Source organism: Ursus maritimus, unplaced genomic scaffold (assembly GCF_017311325.1).
Source record: "Ursus maritimus isolate PB19 unplaced genomic scaffold, ASM1731132v1 scaffold_1, whole genome shotgun sequence".
NCBI classification, from domain to species: Eukaryota; Metazoa; Chordata; class Mammalia; order Carnivora; family Ursidae; genus Ursus; species Ursus maritimus.
Window position 1 is genome coordinate 76,172,594 of NW_024423343.1, and position 15,204 is coordinate 76,187,797.

The following is a 15,204-nucleotide window of genomic DNA, read 5'->3' on the forward strand; positions in this document are numbered from 1 at the left end:
TCAAAGTTGTGGGTTTTCAGTGAAATCAAAAAGAAAGCCCAATTTATTGTCAAAAGAGACACAACTTTTTTTTAGCATGAGCCATGGAGATATGTGGCCTAGATTCCCTCTGTGTCGTATAATGCACTCTTAACAACAGAACTGCTTTTTCTTATTACCAAATTCTGGGTAACGAGCTCAGGGGCATAGCCGGGAGCATGCTGGAAGGGTCGAACTGCAGATTTCAGAGAGCTTCTTTGAGTATTCGGCAGGATATCTCCTCATATAAGGTTACTCTTTTACAGAATGTGTATAAGGACGAGTATAACAACTTCTTCAAGGGCATTGGATGGATCCCTATTGGTTCTCTGGAGGTTGAGAAGGTCAAGAAAGCAGGTGATGCTTTAAATGAGAGGAAGTATCGACAGCACCCAGATACCATCAAGTTCACAAGTGTGCCCGATTCCATGGGCATGGTTTTGGCTCAGCAGAACACTAAGCAGCTAAGCGATGTAAGTGGTTTCCCTTCAAAAGGGTTTATCCAGAGGCACCTGGGATTATCTGTGGATTTTATTTCTCAGGCCAGTCTCTGTTGTCACATTATCACAGATATCCAGGGGCGCCTGGGCAGCTTGGTCTGTCAGGCGGCCGACTCAGCGTATGATCTCAGGGTCCTGGGATTGAGCCCTGCATCAGGCTCTGCACTCGGCAGGGAGTTGGCTTGAGGATTCTCTCTCTCCTCCGCTCCCTCTGCCCCTTCCCCCGCCCACGCGTGTGCGCGCGCGCTCTCTCTCTCTCTCCCCCTCTCTCAAATAAATAAATAAATAAATCTTATAAAAAGGGGGTTTATCCATGAATAACCCCCATTCCACCATCCTTCTTAATTCAGTGTGTGAAGGTGCATCCGTGTTAGCTCATCAACTGCTGTCAGGGGTATGATAGAAAGGTCTTACTTTTGAAACAACATGCAACTTGAACATACAGAGAATGAGGGAGGAGAGAAGGAGGATTTTCCAAATTTGCTCTATTTTCCAAATGTAGAGAATCTGTGCCATTTATAAGCAGACCCCTATTATTATACACATGAAATGAAATGAAATGATTACTGTTATCATCTGTGATTCCATCTGAATTGTAAACCAAGCTATTTATTGCTCTGAGTTGCAACCGTCCTACCTAGCTACTTGAGGGGGAAGGTATAATGTCCTAATCTCTTGCGTAAGAGCTCAACATTCTGAAAAGCAAGCCAGAGAGAGGCCTCTGGGGAGGATGGAAGCAGTTTACTTTTCAAGTCAGCTGAGCCTCATTTCTGAGCCCAGGTCTATCCGGACCCTTATTCTTAGAGCCTAATTACCATGCTCAGTGCTTCCCCTCATTGGGTAATTTCAGAGTTCTGTTAAAGTAACTCCACCAGAAAGAGAGTGTAGGTAAAAAGCAAAGAAAAGAAGAGGTTGTGTGTTTTTAGCCCCAGATATTGGAAGGTGGGGAAGGCTTTGCTTGGCTCAGACTTGAGAATTATCTGTGGATTTTCTTTCTCAGGCCAGTGTCTGTTGCCGCATTACCACAGTTATTTTGGGATTAGTACTATTGTAGTAGGAATAAATGTGGAAATTCTTCTGATTTCTTTTGTTCTCACTGTGGTTTTCCAGTTAGCTAGGAGCACTGGACGCTCATTCTTTGTCTTCTCCACCCCAATAAATGCCATTAACATCTACCCAGTGACTCAAGCCAGAAACCTGGCTGTCATTGCTGCTGCCTCCCTGCGTGATCCCGGCATCGGTGCACCTCGGTCTCCCCCAGTGTCCCCTGGGGCACTCGCCTGTCATTCACCTGCCCACAGTTAGTTAGGGCTTCCGTACCTCTCATGGGGTCAACTGCACTAAGCTGGTATCTGGCTTCCCTGCCTGGAGTCACACATGACCACCAGAAGAATGGTCTTAAAATATAAATCACAGCCCTCTTATACTTAAAACCTTTTAGTAACTTCTCCTTGAACTTAAAAGCTAAACTTGTTCCCTTGGCTGAAAAGACCCTCAGCTCTGTGCCCCTGCTCCCCATCCTAATTCTGTCGGGCCCCCTTGGCACACTCCAGCCCTGTGATGCAGCTGCCTTCAGTCCCTCACGCTGGCGCTGCCCTTTCCAGACTCAGGGCCCCAAATGCTCTGCTTTGGCCTGAACCCCTCCCTTCAAGTCTGAGCATAAATGTTATCTCCTTAGAGAGCCTTTGCTGACTACCCTTGTTTCTTTCCTGAAGTTATTCTATTTACAACACATCACACATTCTAGCTCTATCTTAGAGTTAAATTTTTATTTTCTGTCTCCTCCACTGCACGGTAACCTTCAAGAGGACATGTCCGCCCTTGTTAGCACATTACATGCAGAAACGTATCACCCTACCTGGCCCATAGTGCTGTCCAATAAATACTGGTGGAATAAGCAAACGGATATGTCTACTAACACCCTGCCATGTGGTAGTATAGGTATTTGACCTGTATATGGAAAAACACAAATGATTACCTTCCTTTTTAAAGGGGTGTGTACCTGCTGGAACTGACATTATATCAGCTAATGACATTTGCATTCTGCCTCCTTTGGTTTTAGTTGAACTACAAGGTGGAGGGGGAGAAACTGAAGCACAAATACACCATGGACCCCGAATTACCTCAGTTTATTCAGGCCAAGGTCAACGCCTTCAACATGAGTGATGTAAGTATTTGGGCTGGTACCAGTCTAACACTGCTAAGATGGGCCTCTTCTTTTCCATTCTGTATAACTCTAGCAGTGAGCATTTTAAGGGAAGCAAACTCAGTGTGGATCTTTTGAGTCTCTGTTCGCAGAGGTCGTTGAGAAGAGATGACCTCTGGTTAACCTGTGAGGTAGACCCAGGTAGAGTCTCCTCACCATCCCCCATCCTTGGGATGTACATTCTGTCTGCTGTCCCCACAATGGGAGCCATTTTCAAGGATGCAGTCCTGATAGGGCAATATGTTATCGAGACCACCTGAACGGTATACGTGACTAAACCCAGTTAAGGCCTCTGTATAAACTTTAAGATCGTGGTGGGCAGGGGAGGAGAGCTACTTGTCTTGCAGCTGCCCAAGACAAGCCTTGTGTGTGAGTTCCCTTGTTTATTAAACCTGCCACCTACCAATTGGTATGGGCTCCCTCTTTGTTCAGTTTCATCTTGTCCTCCATGTCCGGGGACCAGTTTTTGAATCAGCAGTCTAAAGATTGGCCCAGAGGGGAAGACGAACCATGAGAGACTATGGACTCCGGGAAATAAACTGAGGGCTTCAGAGGGGAGGGGGTGGGGGGATGGGTTAGCCCGGTGATGGGTATTAAGGAGGGCACGTAGTGCATGGAGCACAGGGTGTTATGAGCAAACAATGAATCATGGAACACTACATCAAAAATTAATGATGTACTGTATGGTGACTAACATAACATAAAAAAAATAAAGATTGGCCCATTATCATAGAATCTGAGACTAGAAGCTACCATAAAATTTCACTTGATACAGGCTTTTCCAAACTGTGGACATCACTCATTAGAGGGTTATAGAATCAATCTAGTAGGTTGTATTGCACTTTTTAAAAAGTGGAACAAAATGAGACACACAAGATTGGAAAGTACAGTAGTGAATAGTCTGTAATAAGGACAAGTATTGCTTTATATAACTTTTGTTTCAGTTATTAAAACTTGTATAAAAGTTTATTGTAATTTTCTTTAGAAACATTTCTTGCATATAACCAGCCTCTTGGGTAGTCTAGATACATAACTGGTGGTGATCTTTAAATTCACTATTATAAATTGTTTCTTTTTGCTTTAAAAAAAGTTGGTGGATTCTAACTTAAAAACATCATCAAACCGGATAAAATCGTTCATTTCTTAAGAGATGACTTAGTCATTTTTCCTAACATTTTAGACTCTCTTTTGTCTCCAAATACACATTTTTTGGTACTCATTTCTATGCTTTTGGTTTATTTAATTTTTCCCCTGGTTTTATAAATAATATTTAAACATTAAGAGTAATCAGATCTGGGCGGTACTACATCCGAATTTTTTATTTTAGTATTCATACCTTTCTCTAAGTTTTAATTGTTTCATTACAAAAAATACAAGAAAATAAAGTATTGCATGCTTATTATAGAAGAGTTTGATAATATAGAAATATACTCAGATAGAATAATAAAATAATAAAATACTCTTTTCCTTTTTCAAGTCTCATTATAAAGCAGACTGGAAGAAAACTCTTGCTAAGGGCTATGATTTGAGACCAGATGCCATTCCAATTGTTGCTGCAAAAAGTTCAAGAAATATTGCTAGTGATGTAAGTATAATTTGAAAGTGGAAAACTCTTCTTTATATTTTAAAAATCTTTATATGGTATATGAGGCTATATGCGCTGTATTAGGAAATAAATAGAAAGTTATAATATAAAAATATTTCCTAACATCCAAAGTGCCAGTGGTTTTTTTATTACTTTAAAATCTTTAGAAATTTAATACAGTTATTACAAAAAAGAAAATTCTTTGTTTTAAACTGAAATAGTTGGAACTGTCATTGGTATCATTGTTATGAACTTGGAAACTGCTGTTTATTTGGATTTTTTCAAGAAAAAAAGCGTTGGCATACTAAAATGTCACTAAATCATTTAAAATCTCCAAGTTTTTAAAAGAATAAGATTTTTAAATATAATTTTCACAAAAAAACCCGTAAAATAGGAAAACCAGGAAGAATTATAGATTAAATGACAGGATTTTAGTTACTTACCTACTTAATTACTTTTTATAAATTAAGTTATATTTTCATGTGAGTTGATATAATACCTTGATAGAGTAAAAACTCATTCACGTGGAGTCCAGTAAACTAATTTGTATAAGAGCTTTGCTGAAATTTATTCAGGATTATACAACTACTTTATAAAGTAATGCAAATTATTTGGAAATAGATCATTAAAAAATATACACCAAATTCTTCAAAAACTTTTCAGGAACCTTTGAGAATATTCAAAGAATCTACTTATGAATAATATAGATGTAAACCACAAATTATCCCATTCTTCATTATCCCCAGAACATATCTCAAGACCCTTCATTAGAAAAATTTTACTCGTTGTTTATTTAAAAATACTAAAATATTTAGGTGTTACTTGGATTCAGACCAGATTTGGCTGTTGCTTAATTTGTTATATAAATTCAGTCTGACACTTAAGCATTTCCTACAATTGACCCTATCACACTTCTGTCTGCCCTTCTTTTTCATATAGTTCAAGTATAAGGAGGCTTATGAGAAAGCCAAAGGCAGGCAGATTGGATTTCTCAGTCTTCAGGATGATCCTAAACTGGTTCATTACATGAATGTGGCCAAAATGCAGTCAGATCGTGAGTACAAAAAGGGCTATGAAGCCAGCAAGACCAGGTATCACACACCCTTGGACATGTTCAGCGTGACAGCCGCCAAGAAATCTCAGGAGGTCGTCACCAACACCAACTACAAACAGCCCTTCCACAGCTACACTCTTCTGCCTGATGCCTTGAATGTGGAGCATTCCAGGAATGCAATGCAGATCCAAAGCGATGTATGTAATAGCCAACACATCACTGGCATAGAATCAGTTATCCCTTTCTAGCTGGTGGGAGGGGAGAACAAGAAATTGGCAGTTCCATTTACTTCATCTTACACCTGGCTGGACTCACTATAATTAGAGATCCTCTCCAGAATTTGGAGTTTTAGAATTTCACTCATTTGAACTATATATAGCTTTAGAATTTTTTTGGTTATTATATATATATATATGTGTGTGTGTGTGTGTGTGTGTGTGTGTGTGTGTGACACAGTACATGATGTATTCTGTGAAAAACCAATAGACTCAAATGAATGCCATGTAATATCTTTTCCTGTATAAAATTCTTTTACCTTTTCCTCTAAGAAAGTTAAGTTTTATAAAAGAATTATTTGGGTTAGGTTTTCCTGTTCAAAACCACCATGGATGCAGTCATTTTTTTTTTAAGATTTTATGTTTAAGTAATCTTTGCACCCAATGTGGGGCTCAAACTCACAATCCTGAGATCGAGAGTCACATGGTCTACAGACTAAGCCAGCCAGGAGCCCCTGAATGCAACTGCTTTTGAAATTTTGTTTTTTCCAAAAGATGGTAGGGAATAAAAAGCAGGTGATTCTCTTCTCCCTCCCTTTTTTTTTTTTTTTTTGATAAGGAGTAAATCATCTAGCCAAAGAAACCCAAGCCCCAACTCCTTCTGAAATGAAAATTTCCTTTTTCTTTGTAAAGAATCTCTACAAATCCGACTTTACCAACTGGATGAGAGGGATCGGCTGGATCCCATTAGAGTCACTGGAGGTGGAGAAAGCAAAGAAAGCTGGAGAGATCCTTAGTGAGAAGAAGTATCGCCAGCACCCTGAGAAGCTGAAGTTCACCTATGCCATGGACACAATGGAACAAGCACTTAACAAAAGCAACAAACTGAATATGGATAAGGTAAGAACTCTCCTGCTGGTCTCAGCCCAAGAACCCTTACAGCGCTCAAGTCCTTGAGCCCTGGCGGTGCTGCTATAATCGTCCTCAGCATTTTTCTCTTTATGATGGTCGCGGTGGTGGTGAGAGGGGGCATTCTATAACTTTCATCATGTCTAGAGAGCTCTCACATACACTGACTCAGGCTGTCTACACCACGCTGAGGGTGCGACAACTGCAAAACTCCACATAGTATGAGGTTGGGGCAAGATGACATTTGTTTTTGTGGAAGAAGGCTCCCTAGTTTGATGTTTTTTTCCTCATTGTGTGTTCAGTCTCATCAGCCCATCTTCTTGCTAGGTCATCCATTTGCCAATATCAAATTTAATCTCTTCTATCTTGGAGACGTGAGTCTCTTCCTCTTGATAGCACTATTACAGACTTGTCCTGCTGTACAGTCACGTGCCTGTCTTCCTTGTTGCAGAGGCTCTACACTGAAAAATGGAACAAAGACAAGACCACCATTCACGTCATGCCGGATACTCCAGACATTTTACTGTCCAGAGTAAACCAAATCACCATGAGTGATGTAAGTAGATTAACAACAACAGTAAAGTGGGAGAAGGTTGGAGGGAACTAATATATATGGAATGTCTCTTTTATATACCAGCCACTTCAAAATCAAGATTCCCATTCTGACCAAGTCACATGTTGCTGGTGTTATTCTATTTCATTGTTTAGAAACTGTACAAAGCTGGCTGGGAAGAGGAAAAGAAGAAAGGCTATGACCTGAGGCCTGATGCCATCCCAATAAAGGCTGCAAAAGCCTGTAGAGACATTGCCAGTGATGTAAGTGCCTCCGCTGGGCCCTCTGTAGGCTCAGCGAATGAGAAGCCTATGAGCCAAGTTCGTGTATGTGTGTGTGTGTGTGTGTGTGTGTGTGTGTGTGTGTGTATTCAAGAGCTACAGTCAACCCTCCCCAGTGTTGGTGGGACCCTCCTCTGTGGAACACACAAGACCTTTTCCTTCACCCAGTTCAAGGACCCTCTAATCATTTGTTAATTATTTGATATAAAAAGTGACTAGGTCTTGTTAATATAAGTTGCTCTTACAGTACTCAAATCGTTAATAGGCAATTCTGAGCAAATGCTGGATACAGGCTATCCATTTTACCCAAGAGACCCTTGGTTAGACTCGAATTAAAGATGCACCATGAGAAATTGTGCCTGTAGCCTATTCTGATGAGACAGGTGAGTGAGAAAAGCTGCTTTCTAAAGCACCCTAAAACAACTTATTCATGCATTTCTTTGATTAACACTGAGATCATTTTCTTTCCACGGACTCAAGTCTGGCAACAAATTTGAAGTAAAAAGATTTTGCTCCCTGCCCCTGTGAGCTCTAAAACCGTACACCTTTGACAAAGCTAATGGCATCTAATGAATTCTGTTTTGCTCTCTTTCCTTCACTGACTTCACCGTGCTTCCTTTCCCATCCACAGTACAAATACAAGCAAGCTTATGAACAAGCCAAAGGGAAACACATTGGCTTCCGGAGCCTAGAGGACGACCCCAAGTTGGTACACTTCATGCAGGTGGCCAAGATGCAGTCAGACCGGGAATACAAGAAGGGATACGAGAAATCAAAGACCTCCTTCCACACTCCGGTGGACATGCTGAGTGTGGTGGCAGCCAAGAAGTCTCAAGAAGTGGCCACCAACGCTAACTACAGAAATGTGATCCATTCCTACAACATGCTTCCCGATGCCATGGGCTTTGAATTGGCCAAAAATATGATGCAGATTCAAAGTGATGTACGTGACAGCCACATCATTTGCAGAACATTGACCTTGGTTAATAAGCAAATCAGGAATGACCATAACCTAGGACATTTTGAAAATCCTGAAAGAAATTAATGTATAATTTCCAACCAAGTTGCTTATTTTCTACCTTAGATGGAATTTCTTTAACAAAGGAGGATACATTCTAGAAACCAAAGTCTTATTTTCTACCATTACTGCTGTGAGGATTGGTGGTTGCTGGATTCAGCTAGGGCAAATGAAAATTTGTTTCAGAGAACATGTTGAAGGAAACATGTCAAGCAAAGAGGGTCAGAAGCAAAAACAGCTCCTGATACACGAGTAAGAGGAAAGTCAGGAAGTCCGATCACTTGCTAGCTCCTGCCCCTCACTCCTAACTCCACTACTTTCAATTCTGTAGTCGCCCGTATTACTTGCTGATGAAACGTTGAGGAGGTAGAAACTATCGGAATGAATGTGAGGCAGTCACAGAGTAGAACCAAGAATTCCACTATAGAGGTCATTTATTTGGTGGCTGGGAGAAGGGAATTTAAATTACTAGCCAAAGGCAGGCCACACCACGCTCGTGTTTCTCTTAGGGAATGTAAGAGCTCAGCTCTTAATTGCCAGGCAGGTATGTAGTGTCCATATAAAAGCCACCAAGGTAGACTTGTAGAGGAAAATATCAGAATTGGGGGGGAAAAAAACAAAATTTGCACAGAGTACCAGTGAGGTTTCTGGCATACCCAAGGGAATTGTAGCAGTGGTGGGTGATCAAAGCTTACAACGAAAGAGAGAACCAGGATCCTGGTGAGTCACCTGTCAACCAAGGGAACTTGGAAATTTATGTAAGAAAGGCCAGCACAGTCACATTTCTCAAGATAATAGTCACATGATAACTAATCCAGTTGGTATTTCTTAGCATTTTTTCTTTATGAAGGCACTGAGGAAAACAAACCACAAAGATATTACTGCTTATTTTTAATTTCTCATGCAAAAAAAAATGTAAGAAAAATGTTTAGGAACAAAAATAGTTGGAGTTCGATATACTACTGGTTAAAAACTAAAGGGGAACTTAGGGAATATTGAATACCCACTCATGGTTCTTGGCAGCTTTGGTTTCTTCTGATCCCTGAACTTTCCCTCTTTTGCAGAATCAGTACAAAGCTGACTATGTTGACTTCATGAAGGGGATTGGATGGCTCCCTCTGGGCTCCCTGGAGGCTGAGAAAAACAAGAAAGCCATGGAGATAATCAGTGAAAAGAAGTACCGCCAACACCCAGACACTTTGAAGTATTCCACTTTGATGGACTCAATGAACATGGTTTTGGCCCAGAATAATGCAAAAATTATGAATGAAGTGAGTCTTTTGATAGTATAATATTTCCTGTGCACCAGCAAAAAAGCCAGGTCTTCGTACATTTATTTGATCTGCAGGTTTTGCTAAAGGTTTTAGGGCATCACAATTAATGTTTATTCAGCTTTGAAAAAGGGTTAAAAAAAGATAGAAATTAGTCCTAATTAGTGGTGCCCTAAATGTTCAGTGAACCACTCTGCCCAACAGACATAAGAAAATAAATATGAATCGTTTCTCTTCATGCAAATTTTGGAAAGAAGTCTTGTTTGGCTAAGGTGAGGTCGAGTAGACGTTCACAATGCTGAATCAGCAAATTGTTTGCCTGCCAGCTGGGTGTTGCTGCCCACCCTGCTTCTTAGCTGCTTTGATGGAATCAAAGGAGACTCCTGGATCCTGTGGCTATAGCAGCATTCCGAGCCAGGACCTTCTCTGGGCAAATCACGAGAGCAGTTGTTCTGTACAAGTAGTTCCTTGGATCGTTAATTATTCCAGCTTTAGAAAAGCCTTACTGTATTTTTAAATTTATTTTTTATTTTTTATTTTATTTTTTTAAAGAATTTATTTATTTATTTGACAGAGATAGAGACAGCCAGTGAGAGAGGGAACACAAACGGGGAGTGGGAGAGGAAGAAGCAGGCTCATAGCGGAGGAGCCTGATGTGGGGCTCGATCCCATAACGCCGGGATCACGCCCTGAGCCGAAGGCAGAAGCTTAACCGCTGTGCCACCCAGGCGCCCCTATTTTTAAATTTATTAGCCATGATAGATACCAAGACCAAAAAGCATATCCACCTTGGACTTCTCTTTTTAATTGATAAATAATAAAATAATTGCAGCAGTTTGGGTTATATTATATAGATCATAATTTGAAATACCATTGATTAGCAAAAAAAAAAATGGACTTTAAACAGTTGCAGAAAATGATGGTCCTATTTACACTAGAGAGAGCTGTATTATGCTAAGTGTCTGAGTAAACCCCTTGGAGTCTTCTGAGATTTGTCAAGATGACCGATCTCTTGGACGGGGACTTGCCTGAAAGACAAGGCACAGATCTCAGTGTCCCTTTTAAGATTTAGTATTTAAACTATCACAAGCTCACATTTGTTTTTTAGATGTTAAATCTTTCATTTTCAGTGTAATTTATTAATCATTTCAGAATAATGATGCCAAGATAAGATTCATTATCCTCTTATTGCAAAGTTCTGGAAATGATGGCCCAGACCTGCTGTGTGTCCTCAGGCAAGGTGCATTGCTTCTCTGGGCTATGGTTTTCTCAACTCTGCAATAAGAGGGTTCAACTGATGATCCCCAAGACATCTCTCAGTGTAGCATTTGCTATTTCTATGAGTCTCATCTTGGCATCATTTTACTTTCCATCTTGCGGCCTCTCCACTGTCTTGTTTGAATTAACACCTTTTCCATTTAAATTTAAAAAATAAGATCTAGCTAATAAAAATAATAAAATATGGGTATTTATGTACAATTTTATATATACATATGCATACACACACACAACACACACACACTAAATGAGCACCTTTTAAGATACTTAAATAATTTTCATTTTTTTTTTTTTTAACTTCCCAGCACCTCTACAAACAAGCATGGGAGGCTGATAAGACCAAAGTCCACATTATGCCCGATATCCCCCAGATTGTCTTGGCAAAGGCAAATGCAATTAATATGAGTGATGTAAGTATAATTCCCCCTGATTTATTTGAACCAGTATAAACTAATTAATGTCTCTTAATTATAAGAGTGAATGTTTCGAAAATAAGAGTAGGAATCCACAAGTGAGAATCTTTCTTTTTCTCGCTTTGCTGAGAGTGAGAGCAGGCCTGTGGATGGGACTCCGGCTCTGTAGTCCGGAATTTGAAGGGCAGCTGGGTTTTGTTTAGTGGTGGGTACTCCTCAGACTCTGAGAGTTGGCAGGAAGAGAAGGGCTTGGGGACCCCAAAAGAGAAAAAGGAAGTGAGAATCCTAGGACCTGCTTCCTGGCATCTCTCTTCCAAGGCTTTGAGATGGTCCTAAAGAAGGGGTCTTGGGAAAAGTTAAGTAGGAAGGGAATGTGAACATTTTGAAGAATTTGGGGCAAGCTCCATAACAAGGAATGTTCAACACTTAGTGTTAGAAAATGCGTTAAGTGTTTTATTTCACTTTCTTTCTCAACCTAACCACAGTTGCTAGGAAATCTCTAATCCTACCAGTGTTTTCTATTTTCCTTGAATTATACAGGCATTTGTGATTGATGACTTATTTTTGGATTGTAGAATCCACACAGTTACATAAATAAAAGTGTCAATGGCAAAATAGAGAAATTTTCTTTTGATGTAAGAGTATGGTTGTTTTGAGAATCTACTGGGCTTTCACATTTTTAAAAAGCATATTTACAACTTAATAGAGACCATTAAGTCTTATGTTTTCTGGTGGTTTCTTGAAGGTATGTTTGAGTATGTAGTAGACTTTTTTCAAACACAATTTTATTTGTCAGGACATTTAGCCATCGAACCACCAGTGAAGCGTTCTGCTCAAAAATAAACAATGCCACAGTGTTAGTTTACTCTTTTCAAATCAACCCAGGCTTTCCTATTTAGAAGAACATTATTCCCTTGCCTCTCTTTACAGAAACTCTACAAACTTTCTTTGGAAGAATCTAAAAAGAAAGGCTATGATCTCAGAACCGATGCAATTCCTATCAAAGCTGCCAAAGCCTCAAGAGATATTGCAAGTGATGTAAGTCTGAAGGAGAGCACTTACCTGACTGGGTTCCTCCCCCCAATTTATCAAAATAATAAGGGCTGAATTTTGGAAACACTCAGTGGAAGAGATATAGGGGGAAAAGCATGCCTGCTAACAGTGGTCTCCTTCTAGTCTGTGAATGCTTTTTAGGCTTGCTCTTTTGTTTTCTCTGGTATTTCTGGGGAAAAAAACAAACAAACAGCATTGTGCTGTTTGCACAAAAAAACAAACAAACGTGCTAACCACACAATGACCACATATTTATGTGCTCCCTGGCTCATGAGCTCTAGGTGAATTTACTTTGAACTCCATCCCCAAGGCTATGGGCTATAGACATCCAGAGCCCTTCTCCAAGCTTTCCTGGTGAAAGACTTGGGTTGTTCCTGCTTCCTGCCTCTTAGGCGGTTTCCTCCTAGCAGGATGTCTCATTAAATGGTGTGCTGGGGATGCTGATCTTCTGGACTCATGACAGCTGATTATTAAGTAATCAGGAATTCTGCAAGCCAGTTATTAAATTCTTGGTAGCTTGACACCAGTCATGGTAGGAGTATTTACACCACAAAAATTGGCAAACACGACAGATCAGGGCTTTTTCCCTCCAGAGAGCTGGTGTGCCAGCTCACCATTCCCACAGCATATCACCTGTATGAAACTCAGTGCTTTCATTTGGTTGTTTCTGCAAGAAATCTTCTCACAGCGACCACTGAGTGATTGGGGGGTAATGGGAGGAACACACACATTTCAGAGTACTCTTTCCTTAGCCACCCCCCAGTGACACTTTCTCTTTCTTATTCTATGCCTGATCTTCCTCTTTTCCATCTGTCCATCCCTATGCCACTACTACATTGTCCTGAAATCTCAAAATTCTTTTCCCTCTATTCTGGAGTAATTTGCTCTCTGAGCTCCTACTCCTTAACTTGCACACTCAAACACACAAGAGAGAGGCAGAATAAGAAGCTTTCCATGTATCAGAATCCTCCTCTGTAGAAACAGGTTGAGTGATAAATAGTAAAGTTTATTTTCCATTACACCAGTATAGAAAGTCTTAAAGGAAAAGGAGCTCCACAGATATAAGGTTACTCTACGATGATACTGTATATGTCATAAACTAAGTCTATTTTCTACAGTAAAAGACTGGGTGATTTCTTTGGGCAACAGTAAACTGCTTAGAACATTCTGCTTTTTTTCCCCTCTCATTTGCTATACTGTTATCACCTACGAAAGATGTCCAACCTTAACAAAAGAAGTCAGTGTGGTATATCATCGTTAAGTTCTGGGTTCTAATCCTTAGTGACCTTAGCATGTCACTCACCTCTCTGGGTCTCAGCTTACTCATCTGTAAAACGGGGCAGGAGTAATACCTTTGCTATCTACCTCACAGCATGTAGTTGTGAGTATCAAGTTACACAAACAAATGTGAAAAACATGTTTTATAAACTGTAGAATTCTGCACAAGTATCACTTTTTATGAAATACAGGATATTGATACTGGAATGTTTCTAGTCAAGGGAATTGCTCAAATAAACTCATTTTTTCACAGTATAAATACAAATACAATTATGAAAAGGAGAGGGGGAAGATGTTTGGTTTCCGCAGCCTTGAGGATGATCCCAAATTAGTCCATTCCATGCAAGTGGCGAAGATGCAATCCGATCGGGAGTACAAGAAAAACTATGAGAATACGAAGACCAGCTACCATACCCCTGCGGACATGCTCAGTGTCACTGCGGCCAAGGATGCCCAGGCCAACATCACCAACACCAACTACAAGCATCTGATTCACAAGTACATCCTCCTTCCAGATGCCATGAGCATTGAGCTGAGCAGGAATATGAATCACATACAGAGTGATGTAAGTCTCTCTTCTTTCTGGGTGATGGTTGGATTTCTTGCATGGGAACAGAGATCACAATCTTCTCTGCCACACTTTTGTGTCTGAACTGATAAAAGTAAAGTAATTGGTAAGGTAAAGTCAAATTTGTCTCTTCTCTTTATAGAATGAATATAAGCAGGACTACAATGAGTGGTACAAAGGGCTTGGCTGGAGTCCAGCTGGTTCCCTAGAAGTGGAGAAGGCCAAGAAAGCTACCGAATATGCCAGTGATCAGAAATACCGCCAACACCCTAGCAACTTCCAGTTTAAGAAGCTGAATGACTCCATGGACATGGTTCTTGCCAAACAGAATACACAAACCATGAACAAGGTAGACAGCCATCCTTCTATACAGCTGCCCTTCCCTACAGCTCCCAGCAAGGCAGGACTAGCAGCCTCTGGTTCTTGTTTGGGAAATTTGGTTTGGGTCCACCACTTCTGGGCAGTGACAGACTGTTCCAGGGCATGTCGCTACATCATTTTCTTCTGCCTACTTATTTTTATTTCCCCTGACATCCTAAATTGAGTTAGGAATCATTTGTTTTTTTAAAATTGTTATATATTAAGGACTTCCAATTAATTCTAGAAGATAGAGAATATCCAAAATATTATTTTTTTAAAAAAAATCTGAGTTTGTTTTTGGTATCTTTCCTGAGTCATATACCACTTTAATTACTGAATTTAATTCAAATTGAGTGCATTTAAATGCTTGGTTACATTTTTTTCTTTTCTGTTTGTCCTTCAAATATCAAATGTCGTTCTTTTTTTCTCCTGACTTCCTAGCACTTATATACCATTGACTGGAACAAAGATAAAACCAAGATTCATGTGATGCCAGACACACCAGATATTTTACAAGCCAAGCAGAATCAAGCTCAGTATAGTCAGGTAAAGCTACATAAAAATTTGGCTTGAAACGAATTAAACTTTTTAAATGATGTAACGGTAAATAATTGACGTAAATGCTGAATTAATAGAAATGAATG

At 40.0% G+C, this 15,204-nt stretch overlaps 1 protein-coding gene across 1 annotated transcript in view; it reads left to right on the plus strand.

The window, feature by feature from the left end:
• The window catches only part of NEB (nebulin), a 271,288-nt gene that overhangs the window by 104,133 nt on the left and 151,951 nt on the right, over positions 1 to 15,204 (plus strand). Inside the window, exons 40-53 of the mRNA XM_040644991.1 lie at positions 285 to 491; positions 2,581 to 2,685; positions 4,202 to 4,309; positions 5,249 to 5,560; positions 6,272 to 6,478; positions 6,939 to 7,043; positions 7,196 to 7,303; positions 7,953 to 8,264; positions 9,404 to 9,610; positions 11,194 to 11,298; positions 12,232 to 12,339; positions 13,886 to 14,197; positions 14,343 to 14,549; positions 15,002 to 15,106. Coding sequence (XP_040500925.1) covers positions 285 to 491; positions 2,581 to 2,685; positions 4,202 to 4,309; positions 5,249 to 5,560; positions 6,272 to 6,478; positions 6,939 to 7,043; positions 7,196 to 7,303; positions 7,953 to 8,264; positions 9,404 to 9,610; positions 11,194 to 11,298; positions 12,232 to 12,339; positions 13,886 to 14,197; positions 14,343 to 14,549; positions 15,002 to 15,106 — 2,508 coding nt within the window. The remainder of the gene's footprint in view (positions 1 to 284; positions 492 to 2,580; positions 2,686 to 4,201; positions 4,310 to 5,248; positions 5,561 to 6,271; positions 6,479 to 6,938; positions 7,044 to 7,195; positions 7,304 to 7,952; positions 8,265 to 9,403; positions 9,611 to 11,193; positions 11,299 to 12,231; positions 12,340 to 13,885; positions 14,198 to 14,342; positions 14,550 to 15,001; positions 15,107 to 15,204) is intronic.